General features: G+C 36.7%; 1 protein-coding gene across 7 annotated transcripts in view; it reads right to left on the bottom strand.

Moving 5' to 3' along the window:
• The window catches only part of CDKAL1 (CDK5 regulatory subunit associated protein 1 like 1), a 721,376-nt gene that overhangs the window by 519,810 nt on the left and 186,050 nt on the right, over nucleotides 1–15,516 (bottom strand). For all 7 annotated transcript variants that reach the window (XR_004313468.1, XM_032462575.1, XM_014557197.2 and 4 more), the window contains one exon: nucleotides 13,635–13,755. Coding sequence is in view for 6 of the 7 variants with exons in the window: in XM_032462575.1 (XP_032318466.1) it covers nucleotides 13,635–13,755 (121 nt within the window). In the remaining variant the exon portion in view is untranslated. The remainder of the gene's footprint in view (nucleotides 1–13,634; nucleotides 13,756–15,516) is intronic.

Below are 15,516 nucleotides of genomic sequence, written 5' to 3'. Positions count from 1 at the left end.
TTTTGATGTCTTGCAGACCACAAATGCTTCTAATCCTTCCACCAAGCTCTAAAACCCTAAAGTGTGAAGGCCTACCACCTGTCAAGAGTGGTCTCTCTCTGTTTCTCATGAACTAATTTCTCCTACAAGTAAGTGTGATATGTGGGCCACCAGACTTCGGGCTGTTAGGTCCAGTGGGCCTCAGTTTCATCATCTATGAAAAAAAAAAAAAAGATTTTTAAACCTCTAAAATCCTTTCCAGCTCTAACAGTCTCTGAATATATGAGTCTGCCAAAAGGATTTTTAATTACCCAAGAATAGATTCATATTAAGAAGGTGTGTGGGCAGTTGGTATTTGGCCATGGGGCTACCAAAAAAAAAAAAAAAAAAAAAAGGAACTTATTAAACAGTTTGAAAAGTCTATCCCTAATTAAAAGGTTTTTTTTCCATTCCTTATTTAAAAAAAAAAAAAGGCCTCAGACCGTTCTTATTAGTTGGCAAAAGATCTTAGACAGTATATAACCCATTAATACACAGCTTAAATCAAACTGCTGCTCACTGCACAATCATGTTGCTCTACAATCTATCTAAACATTTGGCAAGGAAATGTTACAAAGAACAAACCATATATTTACAATAGATATACTTAAGTTCAACTAGTTTTTTCTCATCCAGTATACCAAAATAAAGAGGCTTTTAATAAAACATAATTATATAAAAGTCAAAGATGTGGGTTCTAGGCTGCCTTCCTTCCTCCCTTCCATTCACTCAAAAAATGACTGAATGGTTCCACAATTTGATTACTCAAGTGCCTATGTCATTTTAGAAAGAATAAACATTATACATGGATAATAAATAAGTAAACAGAGAACACAGTCTAATTAAAAATGGTGATAATGACAGCAATCACTTATATATCAATTATATCTGTCAGATGCTATTCTAACCTATCTATAGATACTCTTAATCCTCACAGTAAGCCTTTGAAATTTTAATTTTAATTTTAATTATTATTCCTGTTTTAGAGATGAGAAAATTGACAAAGGAACTTGCCTGGAGTTACACAGTAAGCACTGGAGCCAGGATTTAGATCCAGGCAGTTTGGCTCCAGAATTGTACTTCACACCAGGCCAAATGGCCTTCCACATTCAATACAGGAGGCTGCAAATTTTAGCTGTATCTATACTAACATGGTGGCTCTAGGCACATTATTTAATCTCTTCAACCTCAGTTCATATAAAATGAGAATAATAATGAAGACTTCATAGTGAAGTGAAACATGTAACCTCCTTGTTGTTTTAGCATTGTAAATGACAATGTTTTGGAAAACAATTTGAATTTATATTCCAAGACTCATAAAAAGGGTCTTAACTCGACATTAATTCTTCTGCTTCTGTAAATTCATCCTAATGAAATATATTTGAAAATCTATGCTTTTTAATACGTGGTAGTACATGTTAGACACGCCAAAGTTAACTGCAGTTAAGACCATCAGAACAGAAAGAAAGTAAAAAAGACAAAGGTAAATTTATAAAGTATTGGGTTCTAAAAAGAATGGATAATCCAGTCTAGATCACAGAAGCTACTTTTTGGCTGTCATTACTAGAACTCAATTCAGGAAAAAAGTTCTGCCAGGGTCCACTATCCAAAAAAACAAAAAAACAAAAAACAGAAAAGCACACTGATAATTCTGTATCAGATGCAGAGAAGAAAACAACACACTGGTGATACTTTAAGACCAAACTATTCCAGTAATCAAAGTATCCTGATGGTAATGGCACCTTAAGAAAAGGCAGGACATATAGAAGATGGAAGATGGGAATGGGAACGGAACACAGCATAATTTAAAGAAAATAGATTGCAAGAGAAATCAGAAAATATAGACATGAGAGGATCGCTTAAAGTTGTCTTAGAACCGTTAACATACAAGCAGAGTGGTACTGGGATGAAGAAAATAAATTTAAAAAGTAGCAAGTCATACTGACACTGATTCAAATAGGCATTTATGAAGTTTATCAGGAAAATCTTCTACATATAAGTCCTAGTCACAGTTGGATCTGAAATTAGGATACGCAAAAATAATATAATCAAGTTAAAAATCAAAAAAAGAAGAAACCCTGAAATATTGACATTATTCTTTCTTCCATCATTCACCTTTGAAAATCTGCCACAGAATTTAAAGTTAATGGAGTATTAAATTATGTCAGTTTACATTCCAAATTGAAAATCTGGATAACAAGGCTAAATAAAATTAAGAAAATTAATCGATCGATGTGTTACTGTAAAAATGTAAGTGTACTAAATATCTAAGTGCCAGTCAACTCCATTACACAGAAGACTCACATTAAGTGAACCACCGTGTAGCAACCACTAGGCATCACTAATTACCTTCAAAATTTGCCTTTAGCAGCAGCAGAACCTCAAGTCCCCACTCTCTCCTCATGGGCACTGGACACAGATAGACATCTTTGTTTCAAAATGTAAAAAAAACTTCAGAATTGTATTTGTCTTATTGTTATTGCTTTGCCTCTTATTTTTGCATGTGATTGAGAATTAAGGCAGGAAAATGAAAAAATAAACCTAACGGTAGAAATAAGGAGAAAGATGTTGGAGTAAGCAAAAAGGGACCTTAATAATTCCATTCTTTGGAGGTGAAATCAGGTATTTATTAATTTAACAGAATAGGCACAGAATGAACATTCAAAGGATGGTGGGCTTCCTGAAGTTCACAGTGAGAACAATATGTGGCAATGATGACTGAATTCTCAGCAGCAATCAATTACCAAAGGGGGGCCCCCAGCTGCACACTATTGTTGTACAAGCCTATTTTCATGTGTCATATATAGTATCAGTCTTATTTTATTCTTTCTCTGTATTTGTGGTCATTTCTAGGTATATAACTCTAAGTCTCACACATATTCTTTTAAAAACCGGATGATTATTATATTCCATGAAGACTGAAACAGAGTCATTTACCAGTTAACTAAACTACACTAGTGATAAAAGACTCATGGGGGTTGTGATAAATTAGGTAAGCATTATTATTTTTACTGCACTTAGCAGAGTATCTTATACATATATAGATAGTAGGTAAATGTTTGCTGAATAAATGAGTGAGTGAGTAAAGAAGAAACAAACGAATATATGAACAAGCCAATGAACACAGCAGGCAACCACCAATCTTGTTTGGGGATAGCTTCCAATCAAAAGGGCAACTGGTCCTAAATAAATAAATTCATCCGTACATACCTTGTTCTCATAAATTTATATAGATGTGGGGGGCACGGGGAAGAAAAACAGAGATGGGAAAAGGGAAGCAGGGGAGCAGGAGAACAGAATAAAAATACCATCTCAGACAGTTTATGATTTTCTCGAGAGCAGTAGTGGAACAGTACATAAAGGTACTTTACAAGGTAGAAAGAACTTCCTAAATCCCTATTATCTCTCACTATTAATATTTATGTTAAGGTCAACCTAAAAAGAACCACAAAAATACACATCACAAATCACAGAGCTACATACGTTGTTTAAAAATAGAAAATAGGATTTTAAAAAATGACCTTGCCTTAAACCCAGTTTCCTTCGTGGATTTACAGAAAAATAAGACATTCCTCAGAGACTACCTCATCAGATAAAGTAAATGAGGTCTTAACTATATGCACTACTGCCTTTTCAAAAAGCCAAACAAAACATTCTGCTTTGTCAGGGTTAGAAAAAATAAAACAACTGGTGCTACCATGCTGAGATGTAGCAAAAGAAAAGCAAAGTGGTTTCAGAAATAAATATGAGATATATATTATTTTTGTAGTGCAAAAACTGACATGACAGGCCTTCATCCACAATCACATGTGCCTCCAATTATACCTAATTTCAGTTGGGCAACACAGTTCTGAGGTTTTTCCCCCCTTCCTGATAGGGCTTGAAAACAAGTTTCCTTGAAGCAACAAGAAAATTGACAGATGGTAGCTCTTTGGAAACAACCACTCAACCACTTCTGCTGCGCCCTTCCACGTGCATCCTAACTCAAGGACTGGTTTGAAAAAAAAAAAAAGACCACAGGACAGGAGGGTACAGTAATCAACCATCTCTAAACCTGCATGAATCAGCAGTCCTATCCTTTAAGCATCGTAATACGAAATTCAGATTCCACTCCATTGGACAAACTTAATGCATCTTAAGACGCATCTGAGACAGTACAATATAAGAAAATAGTACAATATAAGAAATTTCTCTTGTAAAAATCTGGGACCTATAGCCTCTTTGGGGGGGTTTAGTAGGCTATCCCCTAGATCACTATCAAACTTTAGCTCTAACTGGCTTTCAACTAACTAAACAAATACAGTTTCAATGCAAGGATAGAATACTGGGCTAGAAGCCAGCGACTCTGTGGTTTACTGGAAAAAGAACTGGTTAGATGATGTGGTTCAAGTCATGACTCTGCCACTTACTGCTCCGTGGTCTTAAGCAAACTGAAATCTAATTAAGCCAGAAGTTTGTCCTCTGTATAGTTCTGACAGTAACAAACTTAATAATAATTATATTGAACAGTTACTATGTGCCAAGCATCATGTTAATTACTTTAAACAGATAATCTCTTTAAATTCTCCCAACACTATTCTAACCATTTTACAGATGAGAAAATTGAGGCCAACAGAGGGGCTGAATAACTTGTACAATGTCACACAGCAAATGAGAAAACAATGAGGCCAAGTGTGAACCCCAGCAATCTCAAACTATCTCTTTCTAGCCTTTCTCCTGCCATTCATTCCCTTATTCAAAACACCACCACAATGATCTGTTGATCATTCTCTGTATAAGATACGGCCTTTCAAAATTCAATACCACTGGTCATGATGGGGGAAGGGGGTCTACCTCCTTAAAATGCCTTTGAACTCACCTGTAAGATAAACTCTGCCAGACAGTCTAAATAGCCACCTGCTATGAAAACTCCTAACTCACTCACACAGCCCATCCCCCTCCTGAATAACTTTGTTCACTCCTTTACTGTTGTACTTACAATGCTATGATTTCATTGTTTCATTTCATTGATGCTTGTCTTACTCTCTCTCTCCTGTGAGATTCTCAAGGGCAGACACCAAATGAACACATCTTTCAATCCTCTGCACTTATTAACAAGCATCAAATCATGTTGAGTGAACAAATGTCCACAAACAGGGTCTTTACTTTTTTTTAAAGAACAAACATAAAAGATTTTTACATATGAAATAAAATAATAATCTTTCTAAACGATAAAAAGCATCTGAGTACTTATAACTAATGTATATCCTCACCATATAATCTATGAACTGACCTGAAGTGAACCATTCTACTCAATTAACTTTAAGGTTTCTTTAATATGTCTAAATTTGAGTGTCTTTAGATTTTTTGCTTTTTTTATTCAAATTCCAAGTTATTCTATCTTCCTCAAACTAAGTAATTTTATCAGAAAAATGGTCAGCAAGATATACTTTTTAATTAGAGCAATGGTATATCCTGTAACATGCTAGAATTTGAAATGTCTTTTCAAAACCAGTCTTTTCTTTATATATAATTACATAAAGAAGAATTTAGAAAATTTAAAATTAAAACCCCATCCTAATGCTGCCTAAAATTTCCAAGTGGGTCACTCATTTAAAGGCATTCATTAAACTAGCATTTGAAAGTTCTGCAACTTGATGATAATCACTTCACAGGTATGAACCAACAGTGCCATCAACTGTTCTTATGAATGATCTTTCCCAAATACAGTGTATATATACACTAAAAATAGATTACATTAAAATTTTATTTTTACAGTATTTAAAAGAAAATAGGTATTTGGGGATTTCATTAAAGATATCAAAAAAAAAAGCCACAAATTTCAAGACAACTAGTTCTGGAATAAAAGTAAAAATGTGACAAGTTCAAAACTGCCATAAACACTTCAATTTCACACATTTAATTGTTTGAGATAAGTTCCGCTTCATTCATGGTCCAAATTAACATATTTTCTCCACAAAACAATCATCTATATTGAGAGAGAAGTAAAGAGAATTCTATACCAGCTCAGCTGGAAAGCTTTTTCTGCATTCAAGTAACACCGCTGTTACCGAAATGCTAAAATACTTTCAAAGTAAATATTGTGAGCAAGTTTATTTGTCAAACATTCACCTAAAACTGAACCAGTGAAACAGGAGATTGAGGAGCTGTTGATGAATCAGATAAACTCCTGACTTTATGTTCCAGTACCAGTAGCTCTCCTGCCCAGAGTACACAGGATGAAGAGGAAGGAAGGGGAGAAGTGGCCTTGGAGAAGGCTGATGGAGCAATCCTAAGGAAAACACTTACTAAAATGCCCATAATGCCAGGCTACATATATGGTAGGTAGCATGTGTCCACGTTAAAAAAGAGATCGGCTCTTAGAGGTTACCCAGTTTCTCTGAGTCACGCAGCTAGAGAGTAACAGTGTCTATGACTCCAACCCCCAGTCGCCGAGCTCTCCACAGTGTGCCATGAACTCTACCGTCTTCTCTGCAAGAGGCTGGTGCCACATTCCAGGCTCATCAACCTTTTTACTGTGTGGCTGACACTGCATCTCACAGAGGGGCGGTAAGAGGGTATCTGTGTATCTCACACCTCTTAAACTCGGAGGCCTATGGAAGCACTGCTGTGCACCCTCACCTCTAGCAGAGTGTCGTGCTGGGACCCAAAAGCATTCCCCAGAGTACGGAACAGAGTAAGACCCAAATCATCCCTATACAGGAGCTATAATTAACTCTGCTTACAGCTGCATGTTCTCGATTATTTCAGTCTATGTTAGTTACCCATTGACTTGGGAAATCTTTGTTTTTGTATATGTCATAGTATCTAACACAATACCTGGTAGTGTGGTAGGCAAATAAAAATTACATTTTCCAATGTATTTTGATTATGTTTAGTTAGTAACTATTTTATATTTTAATCATCAGGACCACAAAGATAACAACATGTTATTAGTAGTAACTATATTTCTCTGAAAACAACTGCACCTTCTATGAAACCAATTTGCATTCTTGTTATTTCATTCATTCACCTAGCACTGGAATAGAGACTGATAAATTCTGGACATTACAGAAAAAAATCTTAAAACATCTGAGTGAGTTTGTTTTCCCCAAGCTAAGATGTTACAAGGGGGAAAAAGTAACAGATACTTTAAAAAGTGATAATAAATTCAAGTATGCAATCTCAAAGAAAATTAGATTCCCCTTAAAGGCTCCTGTATACCATTATTTTATGTCTGACAGATGGCAAGTAACAAGAAAGACAAGATAAATTTTAAAAGAGAAAGTACCGGTAAAGCATTACAGGGTCAGACAGTATTTTCTAAGATGTGTTTAGCCCAGGGGAGGATTATCCCTTCAAACTAGGGATAATGTGATAGCAGTATCTGAAAAATGATATAACTTGTATCAGAACTGCTAAGCAGCATCCAACTCTTGGCTCTGGAAGAACGAAAATTGCCAAGGGATTGTCAAAAATGATTACTTTAATAGTGACAGAGAAGGCAAAATAAAGCACAGATTTTCTTTATGGCCAATTTCTGATATTTTACATTTTGTCCCCTACATTACCTTCTGTCTGTCTCCACACTCCATTCTCCCTCCTAGAAAAAAATAAGGCAAGTCACACAAATGGGGTCCCCTGACAGAAACTGCGCTTTTCAACAGCTCGCTCCTTTCTTTAATGCACATGTTGACTCCCTATTACACTGACCACAGCACTTGGTTGATATTTTTCTACATCAATGTCCACAGATTTCCTACTCTGCTGTCCTTTAGAACTACGACCTTACTCTACCAATTTAATGAAAAAGATTAAACAATCTGGTGTGAATCTTTAAATTTCCTATCTTTACATCAGAAACTAGATTATTTCTGGCCAAATATTCAATGAGAATCTCAGATTAGATATAGCTTCCAGTTTATAGAAAATACATAGGTTAGAATACCAAGTGAACACCACCACCAAACAGAGGAAAAGGGGGAAGAAGAGAATTGACAAATCCCAGAAGGCAGGGGATGTTCTGATGGAAAACTGCCTGTATCTCAAGTCAGTGGCATCAAAGAGGCTACAGTACATCAACCCAGACATAAAGGGACAGGGCACAGAGCACCGCACCCTCGGTTCTGCCTGACCGCGTGGAGGAACCAAATGGCTTTTTCTAAATTACATCAGTCAAGACCTTTAAGAAACCTTAAACTTACATCCTTTACTTCTATCTCTAAGGAAGCATAGAAGTATCTCTTTCTTTCCAACACTTTCTAACTATGTATATAATCCTGTTTAAACAGTTTCTTCTTTCAATGGAGTTCTAATCTTTACTCCTCGGCCTCAAAATAAGCTCAGACAGAAAAATCTATTCCCTAAAGACCACCTCTTTTACTTAATAGTCGAACTCCTCCAAAGAGTAATCCTCCTGTGGCAATCCCTACTAGTTTCCAACGACGTTTCCAGTTTTCCCACTCTTCCGAAATGGTTCACCTATCCAAGCATTATTTCTCCTTAAGAAATGTTAAGTAATGGATACTTATTACATTGCATATGCATAAAACCTTCACCTCTGACTAATTCTATTTCACAGATAATTCCTCTGTCTCCTCCTATTTCCTACACACAGGCACTGATCACCTTCAGTGACCTCCACTCTCACCCCTCCACTAACTAAGACTTCTTTTTGGCCTTGTATTTCTATCTCCAACCAATCTCTGCAACTACCAAGTCCCTGGTTACAAATAAATCCATTGGAGAATGCCAAAGCCCATCTTCTTAACCATTACACAGTTCTGCCACCCTTGCTTCTATATTTCCAAAACTACCAATCAAGCTCTCATTCCTTCCTGGCTGAGCTGCTACAGGAAACATGAGCAAGAAACGTGAGTGATCTACAGATGCTGAAATTTCATTTCAAATGTCACTATAATGCAAAGATTATCCTGCTCCCACCAGACCCCTCCCTGTCGACCACACAAGATACTACTTGCTCAGTCATTTACTAGCTGGAGGACAACATGAAGTCACTTAGCCTCTCTATAACTTAGTTTCCTCATCTATTAAAAAATCTCATGAAGCAGTTGTGAGGATTAAATACAGGAAAATATATACAATTACCAGAATTGTGTCTGGCACACATTAAGCACTTGAGATACACTAGCAACAATTAACCTCATTCTCGACTGTATTTGAGAGTCATGTCCATATAGCTGTCTTATCCTCCCACTAGAAAAATAAGTGCCTATTCATGTCTACAGGGAGTCTTAACCCACAGAGATAGTCCAGACATAAGACGTATATTAGACAAATGGTGGCTAACAAAAAACAAGAACAGCGTAAATTGTAACAAGGCACCAAGTGGACCAAATTTATAATATCCAATACAATAAGCATAATAAGTAAGATGAATACTTGAACATAAAATTAAGACAGAGTATAAAGAGAAAAGATAAATGTTATTTAAGAAGTAAAGGTACTCTTACATACCCTTGATCAAATAAGTGGTCCTCTTAGCTCATCCACAACCTAGCATGACCAGAAATTTTCAACTTCTCCCTTGGCTAAAGAGAATAATATATTCCTTTTAAATTTTAAGTTAGAACTGTAACAAAGCATAACAACTTTTAGCCAACAAGGACATGAAAAGATGCTCAACGTTGCTAATTAATAGAGAAATGCAAATCAAAACTACAATGAGGTATCACCATCATTAAAAAGTCTACAAATAATAAATGCTGGAGAGGGTGTGGAGAAAAAGGAACCCTCTTACACTGCTGGTGGGAATGTAAATTGGTACAGCCATTATGGATGACAGTAGGGAGGTTCTTCAAAAAACTAAAAATACAGTTACCATATGATCCAGCAATTCCACTCCTGGGCATTTACCTGGAGAAAATTGTAATTCAAAAAGATATATGCACCCCAATGTTCACAGAAGCACTATTTACAATAGCCAAGACATGGAAACAACCTAAATGTCCATTAACAGAGGATTGGATAAAGAGGCTGTGATTATATTTATACAATGGAATACTACTCAGCCATAAAAAGATTAAAATAATGCCATTTGCAGCAACACAGATGGACCTGGAGATTGTTATTCTAAGTGAAGTAAGCCAGAAAGAGAAAGAAAAATACCATATGAGATCGCTCATATGTGGAATCTAAAAAAAGAAAAACAAAGACACTACTGAACTTATCTAAAAAACAGAAACAGACTCACAGACATAGAGAACAAACCTATGGTTATCAGGAGGCAAGGGGGCTGGGAAGGGATAAACTGGGAGTTTGAGATTTGCAGATACTAACTACTATATATAAAATAGATAAACAGTAAGTTTCTTCTGTACAGCACAGGGAACTATATTCAATATCTTGTAATAACCTATAATGGAAAAGAGTATGAAAACGAATATATGTATGAATATGTATGACTGAAACATTATGCTGTACGCCAGAAACTGACACACTGTAAACTGTACTTCAATAATAAAATAAAATATGAATAATAAATAAATAAAATAGATAAACAAGTTTCTACTGTAGAGCACAGGGAAGTAAATTCAATATCTTACAGTAACCTATAATCAAAAGGAATATGAAAACAAATATATGTATGTATAGGTACGACTGAAACAGTATGCTATATACCAGAAACTGACATAAAATTGTATACTGACTATACTTCAAGAAAAAAGGATGCAAATTTTTTAAAAAAGCATAACAATTTTGTATAGTTTAACAGTAACTTAGATAATTTACCAATACATGTAATAAGATTTGCTGAAAATGGGATCCTTTTCCTAAATGATAAACAAAAAATTTATATGAAACATATATATCTATATTTCATTTGAAAGAGATAAAACTGAAAAGTTGAAAGATTTTGATGGGGATGATACTTTTCACTCAAAAGAAAGCTATCAGTAGAACTCTTTTAAAACATTTAAACGTAAATGAAAAAAACAATGAGCTCTGCAGGCGATTAAAAAAATAAAATCCAAGGTAAAGATGTTAAGAGTGATATTGCCAACCAACACTCATGGAGATACTTTCATCTGAGAACAAGTGATAAGGCTCCAGCGAATTCAGGAAAATGATCAGTAGTCAGAGAAGTTCAGAAACTCTTATCTCAATGAGCTATGGAATGGACTGAATTCTCTTCATAGCAAAAGAATACTTGTTCACTGACTCACTAAGGGGCAATTCTTCACTGTAAAATGAAAGATGTGAGAGGATGAGAGTGAAAGGAAATATCCAGTGAGCTTTTAAAAGTCTAGAGCCTCATTTTAAGAGGAGAAAAATTCAAATGCACGTGAAAATTTTTAGCCTCATGCTTTTTAAATTTAAAGTCCATTTAAAATGGCTACCAAAGGCAAATTTTGAGAAATGTATGGCAAAATAAATCAGTCATAGCTTTAAAGTACTTTCAGAAACAACAAAGCTTACAACTTAGTGGAAAATATAAACTACACGTTCTGAGATAATCAAGTAAATAGGGAAGTTTGTAGATGCACATGGGAAGGAGGGATGGGGCAGGAACAAGTAGCCAGCCAAAGAATGGGGCACACACCTGTGTCAGGCAGGATTACCCCCCAAGTGAGTGGAGAAACGTTAAGACGCAAGGGGACCCTTACGGCACGCAGAGAGGCCTGTGGTTGAGACAGAGAAGGACCTTGATCTGAGCCTGAGAACTTCAAGTAGTTCAGTTTGTCTGAATAGTGGAGTGTGGGTGTAGAGTGACAAAATGGAGAAGTACAAAGGCTGGAAAAATAAAGCATCTTTGAAAACTGACATTCAATAGCTCGAAAGTAGCTGCAAAGTCACCTTGATCCTAACATGGTGGATTCTCATATAATAGAGTTTGACAGGCCCTAAAATATTAACATACTATTAACATACTTAAAGGAATGTGCCCATCCAAAAAGGAGTTGATCAGTCCTGCATTAAAAAAAAAAAAGAATCTCAGAAACATTTTGACGTTGCTCTTCAAAAGACACTGTTCAAGAGAAAGTGTGCTTAGCCAAACTCCAAGTATTACCGTCCAATCTGGCAAGGCAATCTGTACTGTGATGAGAGTTTAACGTGATCCCATCAAACTTTCAAATTACATAACCCAATGATTTGATTCAATCACTAAGTGAACATTTATTAAATCCCTACTGTGTACATTTTTCTGTGTACTAAGGATACAATGCAAAACAAGAGAGTCATTTCCCTACACTCATGGAGCTTACTACATGCCAGTGAGGGGAGGTGGGCAGTTACAACATAAATGGACCTATGTCTGTTTCAACAGTGAGGAATATTAGCGAGGAAAATGAGGCCAATAGGGAGGAGAGGAAATGCAGGGACGCTGCAGTTTTCTACAGGAATTCAGGAGTCAACAACAATGCAGTATGTGAAGGAAGGAGAAGAGAAACAGAGACAGAGGGACCAGCCAACAGCCCGACATGTATGACCTGGCTCAGGCTCGAGAGAGTGTATCAGATTTGTCAGTCAGTGTGACAACTCCACATCTCACTATTCAATTCTGACTCACTCACTAGTCTCTGAGCCTAATGGGTCCAGGTTTCTGAATCTTCAACATTGAAGGCCAGACGTTGGTCCTGGACAAGTTCACCAAGTCAACTGAAAGTCCCCAAGGGCTTTTAGGGGAAAAGCAAATGTCTTCTTCAACTGTCCCCAGTCTCTGACGGCAGCGTGAAGGCTCGCCCAGAAGGCAGTGAGACAGGAGAAAAGGGGAACAGCGACAGCTCAGCCACAGGCGCACAGGGGGAGGGGAAGGCCCTGGCTTGGAGAGAGGCAGAAAGATGCCGGAGCAGGAAAGAGATGTTCACCTGATCTCAGTGGGAAACAGCAAGAAGAAAGGACAGGGCAGAAGGAGAGCAATTTTTACAAAGAGGGAAGGAAGATAAAATAAAAAAGGGGCACGAAGGCTTTAAATCTGTGCGAAATGTAAGGCAGCTGCATGAACAGAGGGGACTCCCTGAGGTTTAAGGAGTAGAAGGCCTTGGCTCATCAAACTTCCAGACTATGATGATCTAGACTAAAGTGTGAAGTAAGTAACTTTTCAGATGGAGCCATAATTGAAAGGAACTAAATTCAATAAATGCAAATAAAACCAAGTATGACTAATTACACCAAGCGCTGCAGTCAGGCAGAACTTCAGACTAACATGGCAATTAAGAGTACATGATAATTCAGTCATAAAGCTTATTTTCAGTTTCAGGCTTATAAAAGTAACATTTTAAAATATGCATTTCAGATAGTTTATCATCAAAACATAGTTAGCATCTTGGACAACATTTACTATTGAAAAAAACAGTCAAAAATGATGGGTGTATTAACCATTTCACAGAATGAAATACTCTTCTTAAAAAGATTTTAACCAAAGGCATAGCAAATAAAATCCATGTTTATCACCAAAAAGGAGAAAGTAGAATAATGTTAAAGATTTAACCTTTGCTGCAAATCTAAGTGTAACTGCATAAAAGGAACATCTCATAGGGAACGATATTCATGAGCTTCAGAGCTTTCTGATTTTTCTTTCCCACAGAAACGTTCAACTACTTTTCTGTCACATGGCCAGGAAGAAAAGCAGAATTCATGGACTATATGAAAGGGTAAGTTAGAGAGAAGCTTACCCAGTATTGATGGAAATGATCTCTATCAGCGGATTCTTTCGAATCTTTGGCAAATCTAATCGTGCTCCCCCCAGCCGTTTTCCATTATCCTTTTTCTGACCCAGCAGTCTCACGGAGTGACCTTCAATTAAAGCATATAAATATACATTAGCATGAGTCACATAACTTCACTTTAATTTATTGCTTTCCAAAAAATGTGTTAATATTTACATTTAACTTTTTCTTTTACGAAAATAAATAAAAACAACTGAGAGAAGATGTGATCACTGAACCTAAGACATACTACCAAAGGGAAAAGCAGCTGTGTTCGAGTCCTACAGTCAGAAATACTTCGTTTATAATATTTGCACATTCCTGCTACACAGTTGAGAGAAACAGACACAGATCCTCAGAATGTCATTCCACCAGCTAGGAATGCTCCCTAGCATGGACCAGATACGCATATGTAGCAGGAAGGGTTCACCTGGGCACTGGGCCTGCAGGCCAATGGCAAAAGCAGGTTACCTGCTCAAAGCAAACTGTCAATCAAAGAAGAACAAAAAGGCTGAGAGAAAATGACACCTCAGGGTTGGATTTTTAAGAACAAAGTTTTTAAACTTATTTTTTTTTAAAACATTACAGAAGAAAATCAAACCACTTCTAAGATTCACGAAAATCCTGAATTAACTGCAGAGCTGTAGAAAAGGTGGAAGAATAGTACAAAGAGCCCCATCCCCTTCAAATTCCCCAATTATTTTCCTCATTTACTTTGCCACTTGCTCTTACACACATATCACTTTAATAACTTTACTGAGGTACTTCCTATTCAACTCATGTACTGTAAGTACATAATTCAATGATTTTAAACAAACTTAAACAGGTGTACAATCATTATAACCCAGTTTTAGAACATTTCCATCACCTCCCCAAATTCCCTTAAGCTTATTCATAGTCTGTCCCTGCTCCCACACCAAATATGTTGCATTTTGTTAATCTGTCAACCAGCTAATGAACATCTAGATTGTTTCCAATTAATATCTATCATAATAATGCTTTTACGAACATCTGAATATAGGTCTCCATGCAGACATATGTGTTCATTTCTCTTGGATGGCTTCCTGGCAACAGATTCGCTGGGTCATGTGTTAAACTTATATTTAACTTTATAAGAAACAACTGTGTTTCTGAAGTAGTGCTACCATTTTACATCCTACCAGCAATGTATGAGGGTTTGCATTTCCTCACATCATCACCAAGACCACATACTGTAACTTCTGACAACAGCTATTCTAATGGGTTTATCATTGTCGTATGATTGAATATGCATTCCATAACAACTAATAGTATTGAGCACTTTTTCATGTGATTATAAGCCAACTAGATTCCTGTTTAGTAAAATATCATGATGCCTAATTTTACGTGTAAACTTGACTGTGCCACAGGGTGCCCAGACATTCAGCTACACATTATTTTGGTGTGTCTGTGATGGTGTTTCTGGATGAGACTGACATTTGAATCAGCAGACTGAGTAAAGCAAACTGCTCTCCCTAACACTGTTAAGCGTTATCCACTTAATCGAAGATCTCTACGATTTTCCTACATGGGATTCATTAGGTTTTTGGATCCAAAAGTAATGGTCTTCACCGAGTTTGGGACGCTTTCACGCAGCGCTGGTCAAGGCTGCTGTTGTAGTTGCTGCTGTTTACTGCACCTTCTTCCTGCGACTCCCATGGCGCACTTGCTGGTGCGCCAGATGTTGTCCCAGAGGCCTCGGAGGCCCTTTTCAATGTTCTGTCCTAGTTGGATAATTTCTCTTGGTCTAGCCACAGATTTACTGCACTTTTCCCTTCAGCCGTCTCAAACCAGCAGTTGAGCATTTAACTGAATGTTTCATTTCAGTTAC

Source organism: Camelus ferus, chromosome 20 (genome assembly GCF_009834535.1).
Source record: "Camelus ferus isolate YT-003-E chromosome 20, BCGSAC_Cfer_1.0, whole genome shotgun sequence".
Classification (NCBI taxonomy): domain Eukaryota; kingdom Metazoa; phylum Chordata; class Mammalia; order Artiodactyla; family Camelidae; genus Camelus; species Camelus ferus.
Note: the sequence above shows the minus strand (reverse complement) of the source record. Positions and strands in the feature narration are given on the sequence as shown.